Raw genomic sequence first — 18,704 nt, forward strand, 5'->3', positions numbered from 1 at the left:
TCATCCATGGAATAATTTATGAATGGTGCCCATCTAATACAAAAAAAAACCCTCATAGTTCTGATGCAGCAACAGTTGTTGACTCAGTGCTATTACATGAACAACAGGTATCAAGGAAAAGCATGAAGGTATTTAAAAGTTGAATTGGATCAACATTTGCTTTTCAAAAATTCTAAAATTCAATGGAAAATTCTACAGTTCAGTGGAAAAAAGTACACTTCGAATGTAAATACACCTCTTCAACATTAATCTCCTTTTAAAATTACATAAAAACAATTTATGTAATAATTTCAGCTTTGTTTTCTTTTCTATATTCAATACTCTGATTCTGTCAAATGCCTAAATGCAGACATTTTGTCTGTCTGATTTCATCTAAGCTGTGGTTTTTAAACAAATGTGTTTCCACTAAAGAACACTTTCTACCTCTGTTTCAGATTTTAGAAACACTTATTTTTAAACCAAATTTTAATTTTTGTGTCCAAAATAAGTTTTAAGGGCATCTGTTCTTTCATACAAAATAGGTTAGGCTGCCTATTTGTTACTCAGCTCACAGAATGGTTCTGCTTATGAAATTCTGCATGCTGCCTTTTAGTGAGTGAAGAGTTTGGGGTTGAACTTGTAAAAAGTCATCTTTCCCTCAAAGAAATGAAAGAAAACAAAGCAAAGTCAGTGAAAGACAGTCTATATAGTTTCAGGAGTAAATCTATATGTGGCTTTGTCAAGCACTTAGTCGGATATAAATGCATCAACTTGTTTTTAAAAAATGCACAATTTGCTTCCCCAAAACGTTGTTACTTGCCTTTTCAAGTTATTGACAAACACACATTTGATATGCTCTTATATGTTATAGTTATGTAACATATGAACTCAAGACTTTTTATTCTTCATAATTAAATCCTGTTTTAAAACATCACAAAACAGGAAACAGCATTCAAATTACATTTACTATATAAAGATACGGTTCAAATAGGACTACTGAGTTCGTTGAACACTAAAACTATGAAACAATTACTTTTTATATTAAAAAGACCATGGATATAACTTATGAAAATCCAAATGCAGGATAGTAATTTTTCTTTACTTTTTTAACCTAGCTGAATTTATGAAAGACTATTGCAGGTGTTTAAAAAGAAAGAAAAGTTGTTTTATCTAATACTGTAAGTAGTTGTCATATTCTGGAAAATTTAATAGTTTTAGAGTTAATATATCTCCACTCCTTGGTTAGGCAATAAAACAGCCTTTCACCATTGTGGAATGATGCCCTGGCTTAAAGTTTTAAAGTCTAAAGTTTAGCTCCACATCATGCTGCTTTTGAGAATTCTATGTGGAATTTGGTATTACAGAAACTGATTAGTTTGTCAGTTTGCAGATAGATTTAGCACAGTACTCTGGATAGACTGAGATGTTCTTTCACAACAGATGATCTGTAATACTGTAAGATGCTGATCTTTAGAATTGTTTAATCAGTTTTATTTTTGTACAGTATTAGTGACCTAAGTTATTTTGCTGTCCCGTTTTTATAAATCAAATGAAGTTATAAACGAAGATTCTGACAGTAGGTATTTTGTACATATGTATATATATTGTCCCAACAAAAATAATAAATGACAAAGAAAAAAAAATGTTCTTCCATATTCAATATATTTGTAGTGTTTCTCTTTAATACAAATTTTCTGATGTTTAATAAAGCTTTAGAAGCATCTTTAGGGTTTTCCTCTGGCATAAAATATGTGTACAAAAATATCTGTGAACAAAGTGAGGTGATTACACCGTCTTTACAGTTTTAATATTTATCTTCAGAATCAATACTCTTGTTCACTTTAAAGGCTTATGTTTTCTAAAAAGTCTTAATTACATGTATAATGCTTTAATTAAGTATGAAGTATTTAAAGTTGAGTAGAATTTATACAGAAACGTTTTGCCACATTCTTTGTATTTTTACAATATTTCCGAACTATAATTGCTTTCATATAGTATAAGCTGTGAGCATTGATAAATGCAATACCCCTTTCTTTGTATTGGTAGGGGCACTCTCCAGTATCAATGCTCCTATGTACAGTGTACAGCAATGTGTGACTAAACATTTAAAGGCTTTGTAACATTCTTCACATTTTTCAGGTTTCTCTCCATTATGATTTATATTTAGAAGCATTTGAGTTCTGGATAAAACTCTGTCACATTTTTCAGGTTTCTCTACTTTGTCTCAAGTATGAAGTATCTTATGATTAGAAAGGCTTGAGCAAGACGTAAAGGCTTTGCCACATTCTTCACATTTGTAAGATATCCTTCCAGTATGAATTCTCTTATGCTTTAGAAGGCTGGAGGCCCAGTTAAAGATTTTGTCACATTCTTCACATTTGTAGGGTCTCTCTCCAGTATGAATTCTCTTATGATCAGTAACAGATGAGTGACACTTAAAGGCTTTCCCACATTCTTCACATTTGTAGGGTTTCTCTACAGTATGAATTTTCTTATGTTCATTGAGGTTTGAAGAGTATTTAAAGGCTTTGCCACATTCGTCACAAGTACAGGGTTTCTCTTCAGTGTGACTCCTCTTATGTCTAGTAAGGCATGACAACCACTTAAAGGCTTTGCCACACTCTTCACATTTGTGGGGTTTCTCTCCAGTATGAATTTTCTTATGTCCATTAAGGTCTGAGGCCTGTTTAAAGGCTTTGCCACACCCTTTACAAATGTAAAGTTTCTCTCCAGTATGAATTCTCTTATGTCTAGTAAGGATTGAGAACCGTTTAAAGGCTTTGCCACAATCCTCACATTTGTAGGGTTTCTCTCCAGTATGAATTATCTTATGTTTTGTCAGGTCTGAGGTGGATTTAAATGCTTTGCTACATTCGTCACATTTGTAGGGTTTCCCTCCACAATGAATTCTCTTATGTTTACTAAGGGTTGAGCGATACTTAAAGGCTTTCCCACATTCTCCACATTTGTAGGCTTTCTCTCCAGTATGAATTTTCTTATGTTCATTAAGGTTTGAGGAGTATTTAAAGACTTTGCCACATTCACCACAATTATAGGGTTTCTCTCCAGTATGAGTCCTCTTATGTCTAGTAAGGCATGAGACCCACATAAAGGCTTTGCCACATTCTTCACATTTGTAGGGTTTCTCTCCAGTATGAATTTTCTTATGTCCACTAAGGTATGAGGCCTCTTTAAAGGCTTTGCCACATTCTTTACAAATGTAAGGTTTCTCTCCAGTATGAATTCTCTTATGGCTACTAAAAGTTGAGAACCATTTAAAGGCTTTGCCACAATCCTCACATTTGTAGGGCTTCTCTCCAGTATGAATTCTCTTATGTTTTGTCAGGACTGAGATGCACTTAAAGGCTTTGCCACAGTCGTCACATTTGTAGGGTGTCTCTCCAGTATGAATTCTCTTGTGTATAATAAGGCTTGCAGACTGTAAAAAACCTTTGCCACATTTATCACATTTGTAGGGTTTCTCTCCTGTATGAATTCTCTCATGTTTAATAAGGTTTGAGGGCCAGTTAAAGGCTTTGCCATATTCTTCACATTTGTAGGGATTCTCTCTAGTGTGGATTCTCTGATGTTGAGTTAGGAGTGAGAACATGTGAAAAAATTTGCCACATTCTTTACATCTGAAAGGTTTCTCTCCAGTATGTCTTATCTTATGTCTATTTAAATCTGACAATTTACTAAAGACTTTCACACATTTATTACATTGAAATATTTTACTATGTGTAGTTGACAAAGATTGGTTAAGTCTGTTATAACATCCTTTCTGCACCTTACTTACACTTCTACAGCCTTTCATACATTGTAAATTCCCATGTCCACATATTCGGTATCTTCTCAGTAGTGCTTCTCGCAATGAATATTTTGGGCCTTTCTCTGGCCAAAGCTCTTTGGTGTATTGAGAATACATAGCTGCAAAACATAAAAATAATAATTACCTCAAAACTAGACTTTGATAAATATACTATATAATGCTAACATATAAAATTGTATCAAGTATGTTAGCAAGATGGCAAAACAAAATACCATAGGCCCTAATAGCTTCATAGACATATATATGTAACAACAACACACTGACTAAAATGCCTATTTGGGAACTCTATAAATGAGTTAAGTGTTTCCAGGCCCCCAGCTGAGGACAATGCAAAAAGCCACATAAAAGGGGAAGGAGTTTGTTACATTTACCCAAGGCACCCTTTCCTCCTTTGCAATACAGCATGGTGCCTTTAGGAGTAAACTGCCAACTCCTGGCCACTTCCTCAAAAGAGAAAGATGATTTTCACAAATGTATGCTTACTTCTGGCTTAGGAGGATGTTTCAAAAGATGAGTTTTGGTCTCCTGTGAAACAGGCTACTGAAAAGAATGGTGGGATAAACTGAAAGACAGCTTGGGTATGCTGTATCAGTGGTAAATGATTGTTACAGCAACAGAGAGACTGCACTACTACAGACAGTTCAGATGTGTAGGAAATGATTACAGCCTTTTAAGAAGAAACACGAATTTAACTGAAAAATAATCACACCATTCCAGACACATCCTAACCACAGATTTGAGAGGCTCTCAGAATGTCTAGCACAGACAATAGGTTTCAGACTCTGTCAGGATAAAACCACATTATAAAGATTGTGACATGTAGCTTTTTTTTATTGTAAAAAAAAAAATCAACCAAGGAATACAATATGTATAAAATATCAGGACAACGTGGTCCAATAAAAAAAATTAAAAATTACAGAAAGCAACCATAAAACATGGAGATGTATAAAATAATTTTAAAAATTCAAAATAAACTGAATAATGCTCAAAAATCAGGGAAATGAGATTATCAACAAAAAGTTAAAATAGCAAAGAAACAAATGTGGAGGTAAAAATTACAAGAAGAAATAATGACTGGGAAATTCTCAAATTTAACAAAAAGGGATGTAAAAAATCAAGAAGCTCAACAAACTCCAACTAGAGTACACACAAAGAAATTCATAACAAGACACATATACAAGAGAAGATTTTAAAAGTCAGAAAAGCTGAGACTATTGAGAGCAAGTGAAAAGTGATGTGTCATTTGTAAGTGTGCTCCTATGACCATTGAATTTGTCCATGAAAACCTTGCAGACCAGAAGGGAAACTGTGACATATGGTCAAACTGCTGAAAAAAAAGCTTTCAAGCAATGCTAAGGTAACTTTCAAAACTTTTCTACAAAATGAAAAATATAATAACCTTCCTAGAAAACCAAATGCTGCAAAGTATATCAGCACTATAGTTGCCTCATAAGAACTAATGAAAGGAATCACTTTCATTTAAAAAAATGATGCTAGAAAACAACACATAATTACATAAAAACATATAATTATCTAGAAAATATGTGCCCATACACAAAAATAAAATTCTGTAGCATTAGCATAATGATGTTGTAAACAGTTTTAATTATTCTCTAAAATTTTAAAGATAAAAGCATAAAAATAATCATAAATATCTGTCACTGTGTATTTAACATAAGATAAAATTGATATCTGTAACATAAAGTTGAGGACAAATATAATAAGGAAAAATTTTTGTATGCAACTCAAGTTGTGTTTTTAGCAGATTAAAATATTCTGTTGTATCTTTGAGTTTTATATAATCACCAAGGGGTCCACAGAGAAAATGCCTATATAAATACACAAAAGAAAATAATAAAGCAGTGAAAGCATATCAACATGAATATCAAAAAGACACAAAGGAAAACAGAAAGAGAGAACAAAAAGTTAAAGAAACCAAAACAATAAAATGGCAATAGTAAGTACTTCCTTTTCATAAATTTGTTCAAATAGTAATTAAATAAAGTTCCAAATCAAAAGGCATACACCAAATGAAAAGATTTATGAAAATTATTTAGAGGCCTGGCATGATGGCTCACACCTATAAACCCAGCACTTTGGGAAGCTGAGACAGGCGGATCACGAGGTCAAGAGATTGATCCCATCCTGGCCAACATGGTGAAACCCCATCTCTACAAAAAATACAAAAATTAGCTGCGTGTGGTGGTGCGTGTCCTAGTCCCAGCTACTAGGGAGGCTGAGGCAGAAAAATTGCTTGAATCCGGAAGGCAGAACTTGCAGTGAGCCAACATCGTGCCACTGTACTCCAGCTTGGTGACAGAGTGAGACTCCATCTCAAAATAATAATAATAATAATAATAATAATAATAATAATTTAGAAGCCAAAATCAATTTTGTTTGTCTACAAGAGTCACTTTATATCTAGTGGTGAAAAGTGACTAAAACTGGCAGGATGGAAGTAGTTATCCTCTGTAAATATTGACCAAATGAGATAAGGAGAGGTCAAGATTATATTACATGAAATATACTTTAAGTCAAAAATTATCATATTTTATAAAATATACTTTAGGTTAAAAGTCACAAGAGACAAAAAAGGACATTAAACAATAAGAAAACGGTTCATTCACTGGGAACCTATGACAAATGTGTGTATACATATATTTGTGTAGGGGGTGGGTGTGTGTCTTTTTCACAGTATGGTTACATATAAAGCAAATATTAACAGAATTGAAGCAATAGATAGGTTAAAGGATATTTCAATATCTCACTTTCAGTAATGAATAATAAAATATGAATAAAAATTGATAGGAGGGCAGAGGACTCCAGAGCAGTTTAAGAAAATTATGCCTTATGGAGTATAGAAATCATACCTCAATGACATCAGGTTACATGCCCTTCTCAACAGCTCAAAAAAATTATCTTGAACAGAGAACTTGTTAGGCCACAAAAGAATTCAAAAAATTTTTTTAAATTTTGAAATTTTACAGATGTATAACCAAAATGGACTGAAAGTGTAAGCAATAACTGGAAGAAAAGTGAAAAATTCACAAATACATGAAACACTCACTTAAGCATTCTCTTCTTCAAAAGTTGGTATAATTAATATTGTGAAAATGCCCACACTGCCCAATGTGATCTACAGGTTCAATGCAATTCCTTCTAAAATTCTAATTTCATTTTTGCAGAAATAGAGACAGCAACCAAAAAGTTATAAAGTATTTCAAGGTACAGTGAAGTGACCAACCATCTTTTAAAGCAAGAACTGTGTTGCAGGTATCACAGTTCTTGATTTCAGAAGACATTATAAAGCTATAGTAATTAAAACAGTTTAGTATGGGCATAAAGGTGAATGAATAACTAGACCAATAAAATATAATACAGCACAAATATAAACTGTCACATATACAGTCACATGAAGTGTTATTTATTAATGAACGCCAATAGGTGAGAGAAACCCAAAGTTCCATCAGCAAATGAATGGATAAATATAATATAGAATATAAAAATAATGGGATATTACTCAGTTTTTAAAAAGTAGAAAATATTCTAACAGCTAAAACAAAGACACATCTTGACAGCGTTATGCAAAAGGAAATAAGACAGCCACAAAAAGACAGAGACTGTATTAATCCATTTATATGAGATATCTAAAGGACTTAAACATAGAAAAAGCAGTAGTATTTGTAGAGGACCAGGCAGTGGGGGAAATTGGTAGTACTTTAACGTGTATTGAGATTTAGTTTTGCAAGATGAAAACATTCTAGAGATATGTTTCATAACAATATGAATATACTTGGCATGATTAACTGAATGTTTAAAAAATTTCAGATTGTAAATTTCAAGTTATGTGTTTTTGATAATTAAAAATAAATAATAATACCTAAAGGAGATACAGAGCTATGATGCTTTTTAAAAATTATCTTCAAATCACAGGTGTTTCCCCCACACAAAAATAATGTAAGTTGACCAATAGATATTGAAATTAAGGTAATTTCTATGACTACTCATCTAAGCAGCATAAAACAACCACTGAAAACCAAACAACAGAATATAAAAGTCATAAACAATACAGGGGGAATGTTTATACAAGCAAATAAACACAGAGATAATTATATTGGGAACAGACATATGGCTGACTCATATTTGACTTTTGCCCCACACTGTCTTAAAAGTGTGCAGAGCTGAATATTGCCTTACAAAATGATAATATAAAATGGCCAGGACACAATGGCTCATGCCTATAATCCCAGCACTTTGGGAGGCCTAGATGGGAGGATCCCCTGAGGTCAGGATGTTCAAGACCAGCCTGGCCAAAGTGGTGAAACGCCATCTCTACTAAAAATATAAAAATTGGCCAGGCATCGTGACTCACGCCTGTATCCTAGCACTTTGGGAGGCCAAGGCAGGCTGATCATCTGAGGTCAGGTGTTCGAGACCAACCTGACCATCATGGAGAAAACCCCATCTCTACTAAAAAATACAAAATTAGCAAGGTGTGGTGGCAGGTGCCTGTAATCCCAGCTACTCAGGAGGCTGAGGCAGGAGAATCACTGAAATCGGGGAGGCGGAGGTTGTGGTGAGCTGAGATCACACCATTGCATGCTAGCCGGGGCAACAACAGCGAAACTCCTCTCAAAAAGAAAAAAAAAAAAATTAGCCAGGCACAGTGGTGCACACCTGAAATACCCAGCTCCTCAGGAAAATGAGGCAGGAGAATCACTTGAACCCAGGAGGCAGATTTTGCAGTGAGCTGAGATCACATCACAGCACTGCAGCCTGGGTGACAGAGTGAGACTCCATCTCAAAAAAAATTATAAAATAAAAACTAAAAGAATTACCTGATGTCAAGAAGCATACTGTAAAACACAAAACACAGAAATACAAAATTTCAAAACAAAATTAAAACACAAAATTTGAAACTTATCAGATACCAGCAAGTAGAAAAATACATTCATGAAAAAACTCCTAGAAGGGTAACATAGGGAAAAAAAAAAAAAAAAGGTTATTTGAAGAAGAAAGGGGCCAAGAATTTCTCATATTTGAATGTGATGAAAAATAAAAACATTATCAACCAAGAATACTGATCTAGAAAGTTACTTCAAAAATAAGAGAAAAATAAACTTTCCAAAATAAACAAAAAGTAAGGGTGTTCATCACGGCTAGTACACTTTCACAAGAAATACAAAACTGTGCCACGCCTAGCAGCTCATGACTATAATCCCAGAAATTTGGAAGGACAATACAGGAGGATGCTTGAGGCCAGGAGTTTGTGACCAGTCTGGGCAACATAATGAGACCTTGCCTTTAAAAAATGCTAGAAAGAATCCACTATGTTGAAAATCAAAATAATGCCACACAATATCATAAATCCATATTCAAAATATAAAGCTCTTCATTAAATGTAAATATATAAACAGATATAGAATTGTTTACTATCGTAATGATGGTGCATAAAACTAAAATTCTGCTATAGAATTTGAAAAAATATATAAATTTGTATAAATCTGTTACTAGATATACAATAAAAAATAACTTGTGAATTTAATAACAAACTAAAGGATGTAAACAGGTACAGTTTTCATATTTGATTGAAGTTGTTATGAGATCAAAATATATTGTTATAACATTAAGATGTTTTATGTAATCTCCATTATTCAAGGTGCTCACAAAGAAAATATTCATAGAAAGTATGCAAAATAAAATGAGAAAATAATCAAAACATATCACTAAAAAACAACAGAACAAAAATGAAGGCAGTCAAACAGGTGATGAGGGAAAACCTATCTACAAGAAAAAGAGAAAACAGTAAGAACCAAAATAGTAGTAGTACACTCATTCCTTTAAGAAATTGTTTCAATAAAAACAGTTTAAACTACTTAAAGAAATACAATGGCTAAACAAACAATATTATAAAATACACAATCTACAAGAGACTCACTTTAAACAGTCAAACAGGCTGGAAGCAGAATTTTAAAAATCCATGCAAATAGTAACCATGAATGGGTCATGTGGTGATAACTATATTAGAGAAAACACACTTTAAGTAAAAAACCAGAACAAGAGGAAAAGACTGGTATTATATAATGGTAAAATGAGTCTACTTACTAGGAATTTGTAACTGTTATAACTAACTATATGTATATGTAACTTTAAAATCAGGCTCCCAAATATATGAAGCAAATATTGACAGATATGAGGAAAGAAATGTACAATAACATAGTAACTGCAGACACCAAGATCCCATTTTCAGTAATGAATAGAAAAACTAGAATAGAAAGTATAAAACTAAACACACTCTACAACATATTCTTGCTCAAGGGTCAAATAATTTAATTTTGTTAACATGTCAGTATAACCCACAGTGGTGAACAAGTTCAAAATAATCTCTATCAAAATCCCAATGTTACCTTGTTTTGTAGAAATTTATTTTAAAATTTATTTTAAAATTTGATCAGAAAATATAACTAAAGGGGAGAAATGCTGATCAGGTAGAAGATAAACAAAAGAATACCTGGATTTTTCATAATGTCACCAAGGAACAGGGAATATAGATTCTGTATTCTTTTAAATGTGTCTTCAGTCCATTTTTCTGCATTACTATGCAAATAACATTATAGATTCTATTAGTCCATTTTGCATTACTATGAATGAATACCTGAGATGGAGTAATTTATAAAGAGGTTTATTTGACTCACAGTTCTGCAGACTATAAAAGCAGCATGGTGACAGCATCTGCTTTTGGTGAGGGTCTCAGTAACCTTAGAATCATGACAGAAGGCAAAGGAGGACCAAGCATTTCACATGGTGAAAGAGGGAGCATGTGCAAGGCAGATGTGCCAAATGCCCTTAAACAACTAGCTCTCATGGGAACTAAAAGAGTGAGAACTCACTCATCACCAAGGGGATGGTAGCAGTTCATTCATGAGGGATTCTCTCTGTTTTCCATAATGACCCAAACACCTTTTAATGATCGCCATTCTAACTGGGTGTGACCATTGTGGTTTTGATTTGCATTTCTCTGATGGCCAGTGAACACATGGTCTGTTGGCTGTATGAATCACATTTGAGAAATGTCCAATCCTTTGCCCACTTTTTGATGGGGTTGTTTGTTTTTTTCTTGTAAATTTGTTTGAGTTCTTTGTAGGTTCTGGATATTAGCCCTTTGTCAGATGAGTAGATTGCAAAAATTTTCTCCCATTCTGTAGGTTGCCTGTTCACTCTGATGGTAGTTTCTTTTGCTGTGCAGAAGCTCTTTAGTTTAATGAGATCTCATTTGTCAATTTTGGCTTTTGCTGCCGTTGCTTTTGGTGTTTTAGACATGAAGTCTTTGCCCATGCCTATGTCCTGAATGGTACAACCTAGGTTTTCCTCTAGGATTTTTATGGTATTAGGTCTAACATTTAAGTCTCTAATCCATCTTGAATTAATTTTCGTATAAGGAGTAAGGAAAGGATCCAGTTTCAGCTTTCTACTTATGGCTAGCCAATTTTCCCAGCACCATTTATTAAATAGGGAATCCTTTCCCCATTTCTTGTTTCTCTGAGGTTTGTCAAAGATCAGATGGCTGTAGATGTGTGGTATTATTTCTGAGGACTCTGTTCGGTTCCATTGGTCTGCAAAGATCAATGCAGATGTGTGCGTCATTGAATTTCTGAGCGACTCGGCATTCAAATGTTCCATATCTCTGTTTTGGTACCAGTACCATGCTGTTTTGGTTACTGTAGCAGTATAGTTTGAAGTCAGGTAGCGTGATGCCTCCAGCTTTGTTCTTTTGACTTAGGATTGTCTTGGAATATGAACTTTAAAGCAGTTTTTTCCAATTCTGTGAAGAAACTCATTGGTAGCTTGATGGGGATGGCATTGAATCTATAAATAACCTTGGGCAGTATGGCCATTTTCACGATATTGATTCCCTACCATGAGCATGGTATGTTCTTCCATTTGTTTGTGTCCTCTTTTATTTCACTGAGCAGTGGTTTGTAGTTGTCCTTGAAGAGGTCCTTTACATCCCTTGTAAGTTGGATTCCCAGCTATTGTGAATGAGAGCTCATTCATGACATGTACAGATTTTGTATCCTGAGACTTTTGAAGAGTCTCAACTCTTCAGTCAAAAGCAACAGAATACACCATATAATTTATAAAGAGGTTTATTTGACTCATGGTTCTGCACTGGCATGGTGACATTCTGGTAAGGCACGTAACAAGTCTTATTAAACTTAAGAAGACCAAAATCATACAATGTGTGTCTTCTGACCAAAATGGAATGAAACTACAAGAATGAAGCTACAAGAAGAAAAGCAATGTGCTACTGAAACAAAGATAGATAAATGATGCTGAAAACTGAATATCTACACTGAAAAACTTGTTGGATTCTTTCCTTGTACCATATACAAAAGAAGTTTTTAACAAAATAGCTAAACTTAAAAATATATAAATAACATAACTCTTAAGAAAAAACGGGTAAGATATGACATTGGTCTTGGTACTGATTTCTTGGATATGACATCAAATTCATGAGCAACACAGAACAGAAAAATTGAATTACATTAAACTTCAAAATTTCTGCACATCAAAGAAAACATTTGGTGGAGTAACAATGTCACTTAAGAAATGGGTGAAAATATTTGCAAACCACATGTGATGGGAGTTAATATCTAGCATAAATAATTCTTAAAAATCAACAAAAGTTGAATAACTTGATTTAAAAATAGACAAAAGACTGAACTGACATTTCTCCAAAAAATATTAAAAAATGGCAAAAAGTATTTGAAAGGATGCTTAAAATTACTAATTTGTAAATAAATGCAAAACAAAATCACCTCACAACCATTAGACTGGCCATTACAAATTTAAAAATAAATATCAAGTTTGTTGAGGATGTGAAGAAATTAAAACCCACGTGAAAAAAAGGTAGCTAAAAAATATTATAAATGCTCCTCAAAATATTAAAAAGGAAAGCATCCTATAATCCAGCAATCCCACTTATGAATCTACATCCAAAATATTCAACACCTGACCTGGAAAACATTTGAATATCCATGTTTGTTGTATCATTATTCGCAAAAACCAAAAGGCAGAAACAATCTTTATGTCCCTGGACAAACACATTTTTTAAAGTGCCGTATACACACAAGGGAATATTATTAAAGGATGTCTTGTCACATTTCAAAATCAACTTTGAAAATATTCTGTCAACTGAAATAAGCCAGTAACAGAGTCATTATACTATCTGATTTCACTTATATGAGATATCTTTAGTAGTCAAACTCAGAAACAGAAAGTGGAAGGGTGTTTGTCCAGGGCTGGAGAGAGGGTAAAATGGGCAGTTGTTACTTAACGTGTATTGAGTTTTAGTTTTGCAAGATGTAAAAGTTCTAGAGGCCTTTGCATAACAATATACTTATCATGACTGAAATTTACACTTTTTAAAGACTGGGTCTCAATCTGTTGCCTGGGTTAGAGTGCAGTGATGTGACCACAGCTTACTGCCATCTCCAACTCTCAGGCTCAAGTGATCCTCCCACCTCAGCCTCCCAGGTATCTGAAATTAGAAGCACATGCCACCATACCCAGCTAAGTTTTCTAATTTGTTGCAGATATCGGGTCTCCATATGTTGCTCAGGCTGGTCTCACACTCGTGGGTTCAAGCAATGCTCCTTCGTCAGCCTCCCAAAGTGCTAGGATTACAGGCATGAGCCACCATACCTGGCCATAAAGTGTACACTTAAAAACAATTAAAATGGTAAATTTTATGTTTTGTATTTTCATGACAATTAAACTTTTTTCAAAGGATAACTAAAAAGTCATACAGAAATAAAACTTTCCAAAAATTACCTTCAAATCACAAAAGTGTTTCTCTTGTACAAAAAAAAATATTCATTAAACACATGGTGAAAATAAGTGAAAAATAATTTAAATGACTACCAGTCACCTGGACAGGATAAGTCAACCAAGAAAACAAATATAGTAGATAAGCCATAACAAAACTAGAGTCATATTTATAGGTAAAATCACATACATATAACTTAACTATGATAGACATATGGCTGATTCATCTTTTAATTAAACCCCATACTGACATAAAATGTACATTTGAAGTTGCACATTGTCTAAAATTGTAACACATAAATGAAACAAAAAAACAGTAAACTGATGTCAAAATTCTATACAAAAAATGAAATTTCAAAATTTAGTAAGATAAATATTTACCAAAAAATGTGAAATGCAACATTGATGTACCATTTAAAAAGTATTTGTCCAAATAACTAAAATTATCAACCATGTGCACTCATGGAAAGCAGGTATTTTAAATCATTGATATGGAGTGTATGGCAGTAAAATTTCATAGAAACTGCACTATACCATAAATAAAAGGTTCTAATAAAAATATTTGAATGAGTAAGCATTTAAAAGACATGAAAGGTAATTTTTAGTATGTTTTAATATATTGATGCTATTCTTACACAAAATAATACTGTTGTAATTTAACCTTTAGAAGCATATAATAGTGTTACATTTCTAAATAGAAAAAACTATATATGTTTTGTAAAATAAAGTGAGAGTCACTGATATATAAAATAAGTATTTGGAAATAAATCATATTATCATTTAGATGTAGACTGAAGAAAGTGGGTGGAAATCCTATGATTCCTTTTTGCCTGCAGTAAAAATTTTACAAGTGACTGGTAAATACGAGGTGCCTACTGATTATCTGATATGCTTCAGACATCACATGTAAATTCTGGCATATTGTTCTGAATGTCTGAATATAAAATTACAACTCTGAAATAGAAAATAGAAACAAAGCATACAAGAAACTTACATCAGTACACTGTTAGAATAGATGGTGCCTGGCTTCTGTATGATCCCATAGCCACAAAAAAAGTGTAGGTTATCCCTGATAAAAGTGTCTTTATGAGAGAGTGAGCATGGCTCACACCTGTAATCACAACTAAATGATACAGGAAGGTTGCTTCAGGCCAGAAGTTCCACATCAGCCTGGAAATATAGCAAGGTCCCATGTCAAAAAGCGTACCTTTAAGAAACATTTGGGATCCAGGGGGGAAGTTGTGAAACCCTGCTAAAGCTCGAGATTGAGAAGCATCCATTGTAGAAGGCAGGCCCTCATTCAGGTGGCAAACTAGACGACTCCTGGTTTTGTCTACACAGCAAGAAATGGTCTACCCAACTCGATCCCACTGAGAATACTGAACAGACTCTATAACCATTTGAAACTCAGGCACAGTCTGGGAATCGTCCTGTCTGTCCAGAGACCTTGGAAGAGACACCCAAGGCCTGCAGACCTTGGCCTTTACTGTGGTCCCTGAAACAGTTCAGTGACTCAGTTCTAGCTTCCTTTGTCACAGCTCATGGCCAGTCCTGTCCATTTAGCAAGCCACACAGTGACCTGGGAAAACCCGCCCAGGTGCTCACTGGGAGCCACACACTCATCCACGCCCTGATAATAAGACCCACCATATATAGACTTAACTACAGACATCTGTCCTTGTTTCTGCCCTATGGACCCAAGTTCTGAAGGAAATCCAGTCTGCCCAGGAATAAGACAGGGATCACAATCACCTAAGACCCTGGTAACAAGACAACCAAAGGCAGACCCAGCAGCCTTGTGACCCAGCTACAACCCCTATTCACTACAAACCCTGAGGGCATCCCATCCCCTGGGGGAACCAACAAGAGAAGATCTTTACCTCTTGGAACCAGATTATAAAAACTTGAAAAGGTGTTTGCTTCTTCAGATTCACAGGCACCAATGCAAGGCTATATTGTACCCACTGTTGGTGCTTTTATTTTAACACAGCACTGAAAGTATGTGACAAAATTTCTCAAGTAAAATTGTTTTAAAAGTTATTCAAGTTGAAGACAAGAAAAAACGTTGCTGTTTGTAGATGACATGATGCTATATACAGAAAACTATAAACAGTAAGCCAAAATCTCTCTAAGCTAATAAATGCACTCTATATGTTGGTAAAATATAAAATTAACATACAAATATCAGTTATGGTTTCATACACTAACATCAAACTACCTGATTTAAAAAAGCAGAAAACAATCTCATTTTAAATAGCATTAAAGTAATAAATTTCTAAGGCACAAATTTAACCAAGGAGGTAAAAGATCTTTATACTGAAAGATCTAGGTATTGATGAAAGAAACTGAAGAAGATACAAGAAGTGTAAAATTATCCCACATTTATAGATTGGAAGAATAAATATTGTTAAAGTACCATATTATCCAAAGTCATCTATAGATTCAGTGAAGTCCCTATCACAATTCCAGTGGATTTTTGCATAGTAATACAAAATGCAATCCTAAAATGTATATGAAAGTACAATAGATTTGAATAGCCAAAGTAATCTTGAGGAAAAAATACAAAGGAAAGGGACATCATACTTTATGATTTCAAACTATATTTAAAGACTACACTAAGAAAAATGGGATGGTAAGCATGGAAAAAATGGACACAAAAACTAACAGAACAGAATAGAGAGCCCAGAAATAAACCCATGCATATAAGGTCAACCCTAAACAAGTACACCAAAAACACACAGTGAAAAATGTATAGTGTCTTCAGTACTCAGATCTGGGAAAACTGGATACCCACAAGCAAAATATTAAAATTAGATTCTTTTTCTTACACCATATGAAAAATTACCTTGAATTGAAGACTTAAATATAAGACATGAATCCTTAAATCTCCTAAAAAATAGGAAGAAATCTTGATAGTCCTAGCAATATATTCTTTTTGCCTCAACACCAAAAGTACAGCAGCAAAAGGAGATATAAACAAGCTGAACTGCATCAAACTAAAAAGCTTTTAAACAGAAAATAGAATAAAATAAAAAATTTATGAAATGGGAGAAAATACTTGCAAACTATACATGTAAGAGAATAATATATGAAAAATAAGGAACTAAGCAAATCCAAAGCCAAAACAATAATAAAAATAATAACCCAATTGAAAAATAGGCAAAAGACTGAATTCATATTTTAAAATGAAGACACAAATGGCCAACAAATATATGAAAAGTTACAAAACATCACCAATCATCAGGCAACTGCAAATCAAAATTGTGATGAGCTATCACCTCATATCTGTTAGGATGTAATAGAGTTGTATAGATATATCCATCTCTAAATGAGCTTTTACATAAACGCTCATATATCTATGTGTATGTGTGTGTATACATACATATACACACACATCTTTACATATATATGTAAATAAATATAACAATTATTGATAAGAATGTGAAAAAAAAATTCTGTACACTCCTGGAGAGTTTTAAATTGGTAGAGTCATTATAAAAACCAATATGAATGTTATCTGAAAAACAGAACTATCAGGCAATCTAGCAATCCCACTTTTGGGTATATAATCAAAGGAAATAAAGCAAATATTTCCAAGAAATATTTGTACTCCCAAGTTCATTGCATTATTCACAATTTCAAATATATAAAAAAACCCTACATGTTTGTAAATGCCAAATGGATAAAGTAAATATGGCCCAAATAGACAATAGAATATTATTCAGCCATAACACATAATGGAATCTTGCCATTTCAACAACATGGATGAACCTGAAGGACATTGTACTAAATGAAATAAGAAAGGCACATTAAGAGAAATACTGCTTGTTTTCACTTATACAAGAAATATGAAAAGGCTGAACTTATAAAATCAGAGTCCAGTGTTAGTTGCCAGGGACTGGAGGTGAGGAAAATGAAGGATACAAACTTTCAGTTATAAGATGAATAAGTTTTAAGATATAATACATAGCTTCATGACTACTGTTAACAATGTTTTGTATGCTTAAAATTTGCTAAGGCAGTAAACAGGTGTTCTCACTACAAAAAAAGGTACTAAGAGTAGACATGTCTGTTAATGTGATCATACTAATTATTTCACAGTGTATACACACAGCAAGTCATTACATTACACACAAAAAATATGTAGTTATACAAAAGTAATTTGTAAAAAATCCACAATATATATGCACATACATATATACACAGGCACATGAATGACACAGTCCTGGTAAGCCTCATATTAAACAAGATAAAATTATGAAATAATAGTTATTAAAAATAAGGAAATTTTAAAGCAGAAAACTCATAACACCTGTCCCTGGTGTTCCTGGAATTTCTGAAACAAATGCCATTATCACCACTACTCTCACAAATTTCAGCCATGATTCAAAAGGGGAACTTAAAAATGGCTTACCATGGTTTCTAAAAATATATATTTGTGTGTCCCTAAAGGCAACAGAAAAGCAGTCAGATCATGCAGTCCCTCATATGCCATGAAAAGGACTTTGCCTCTCAATGTAAACGTGAAGGAGGATCAGGGAAAGTAGAATCCATAGAGCATTTAAGAGCATGAGACAGAAGATGCCCCTGTATGAGAGAAAGAGAAAGAAACCCAGGCTTCTCACAAACTATTTCCATTGAAAGGCAGGCCTCCCAAATCACATTTTAAGGTCTGGCTTCCTCATTGACCTTGGAACTCTCATCTGTCATCTGCTGTGCCATCTGCTTCATTCACTCTCACCTACCTGGGTGTTTTGCTACTGTCTCATGTCTCTTCACATTCCAAGGCTCTTTTCTTTCTTCCAGACAGATAATCAGCTCTGGCTTAGAGACAGCAATACTTGTTTTATTTTAAAAAGTAACTGTTGCTGGGATTTTCCAATTACCAACCTAGTACTATCTTTAGTAGGGAAAAGAAGACATAATAGAAGTCTAGAAAATCCCCAAATACTGTTTCATGACAGAACCTCCAGAATATCAAGGACATATTTTAAATTTCTGGGTCTTTACCTCCACTACCCAGTATTACTGAATCAAAAATTAGTGGGGGCAATAGGATTTTCAGGTG

General features: G+C 33.7%; 1 protein-coding gene across 1 annotated transcript; it reads right to left on the minus strand.

Moving 5' to 3' along the window:
• Window positions 1-1,970: 1,970 nt before the first annotated feature.
• On the minus strand, window positions 1,971-18,469 carry LOC126939035 (zinc finger protein 43-like). Its single transcript, XM_050763904.1, has 2 exons — window positions 18,382-18,469; window positions 1,971-3,906 (listed from the first exon to the last, which is right to left on the minus strand). The coding sequence occupies exon 2, from the start codon at window positions 3,902-3,904 to the stop codon at window positions 2,204-2,206; it is 1,701 nt and encodes a 566-aa protein (XP_050619861.1). The 5' UTR covers window positions 3,905-3,906; window positions 18,382-18,469; the 3' UTR covers window positions 1,971-2,203.
• Between the last annotated feature and the right edge of the window lie 235 nt (window positions 18,470-18,704).

The sequence above is a fragment of the Macaca thibetana genome, chromosome 16, assembly GCF_024542745.1.
Source record: "Macaca thibetana thibetana isolate TM-01 chromosome 16, ASM2454274v1, whole genome shotgun sequence".
NCBI classification, from domain to species: domain Eukaryota; kingdom Metazoa; phylum Chordata; class Mammalia; order Primates; family Cercopithecidae; genus Macaca; species Macaca thibetana.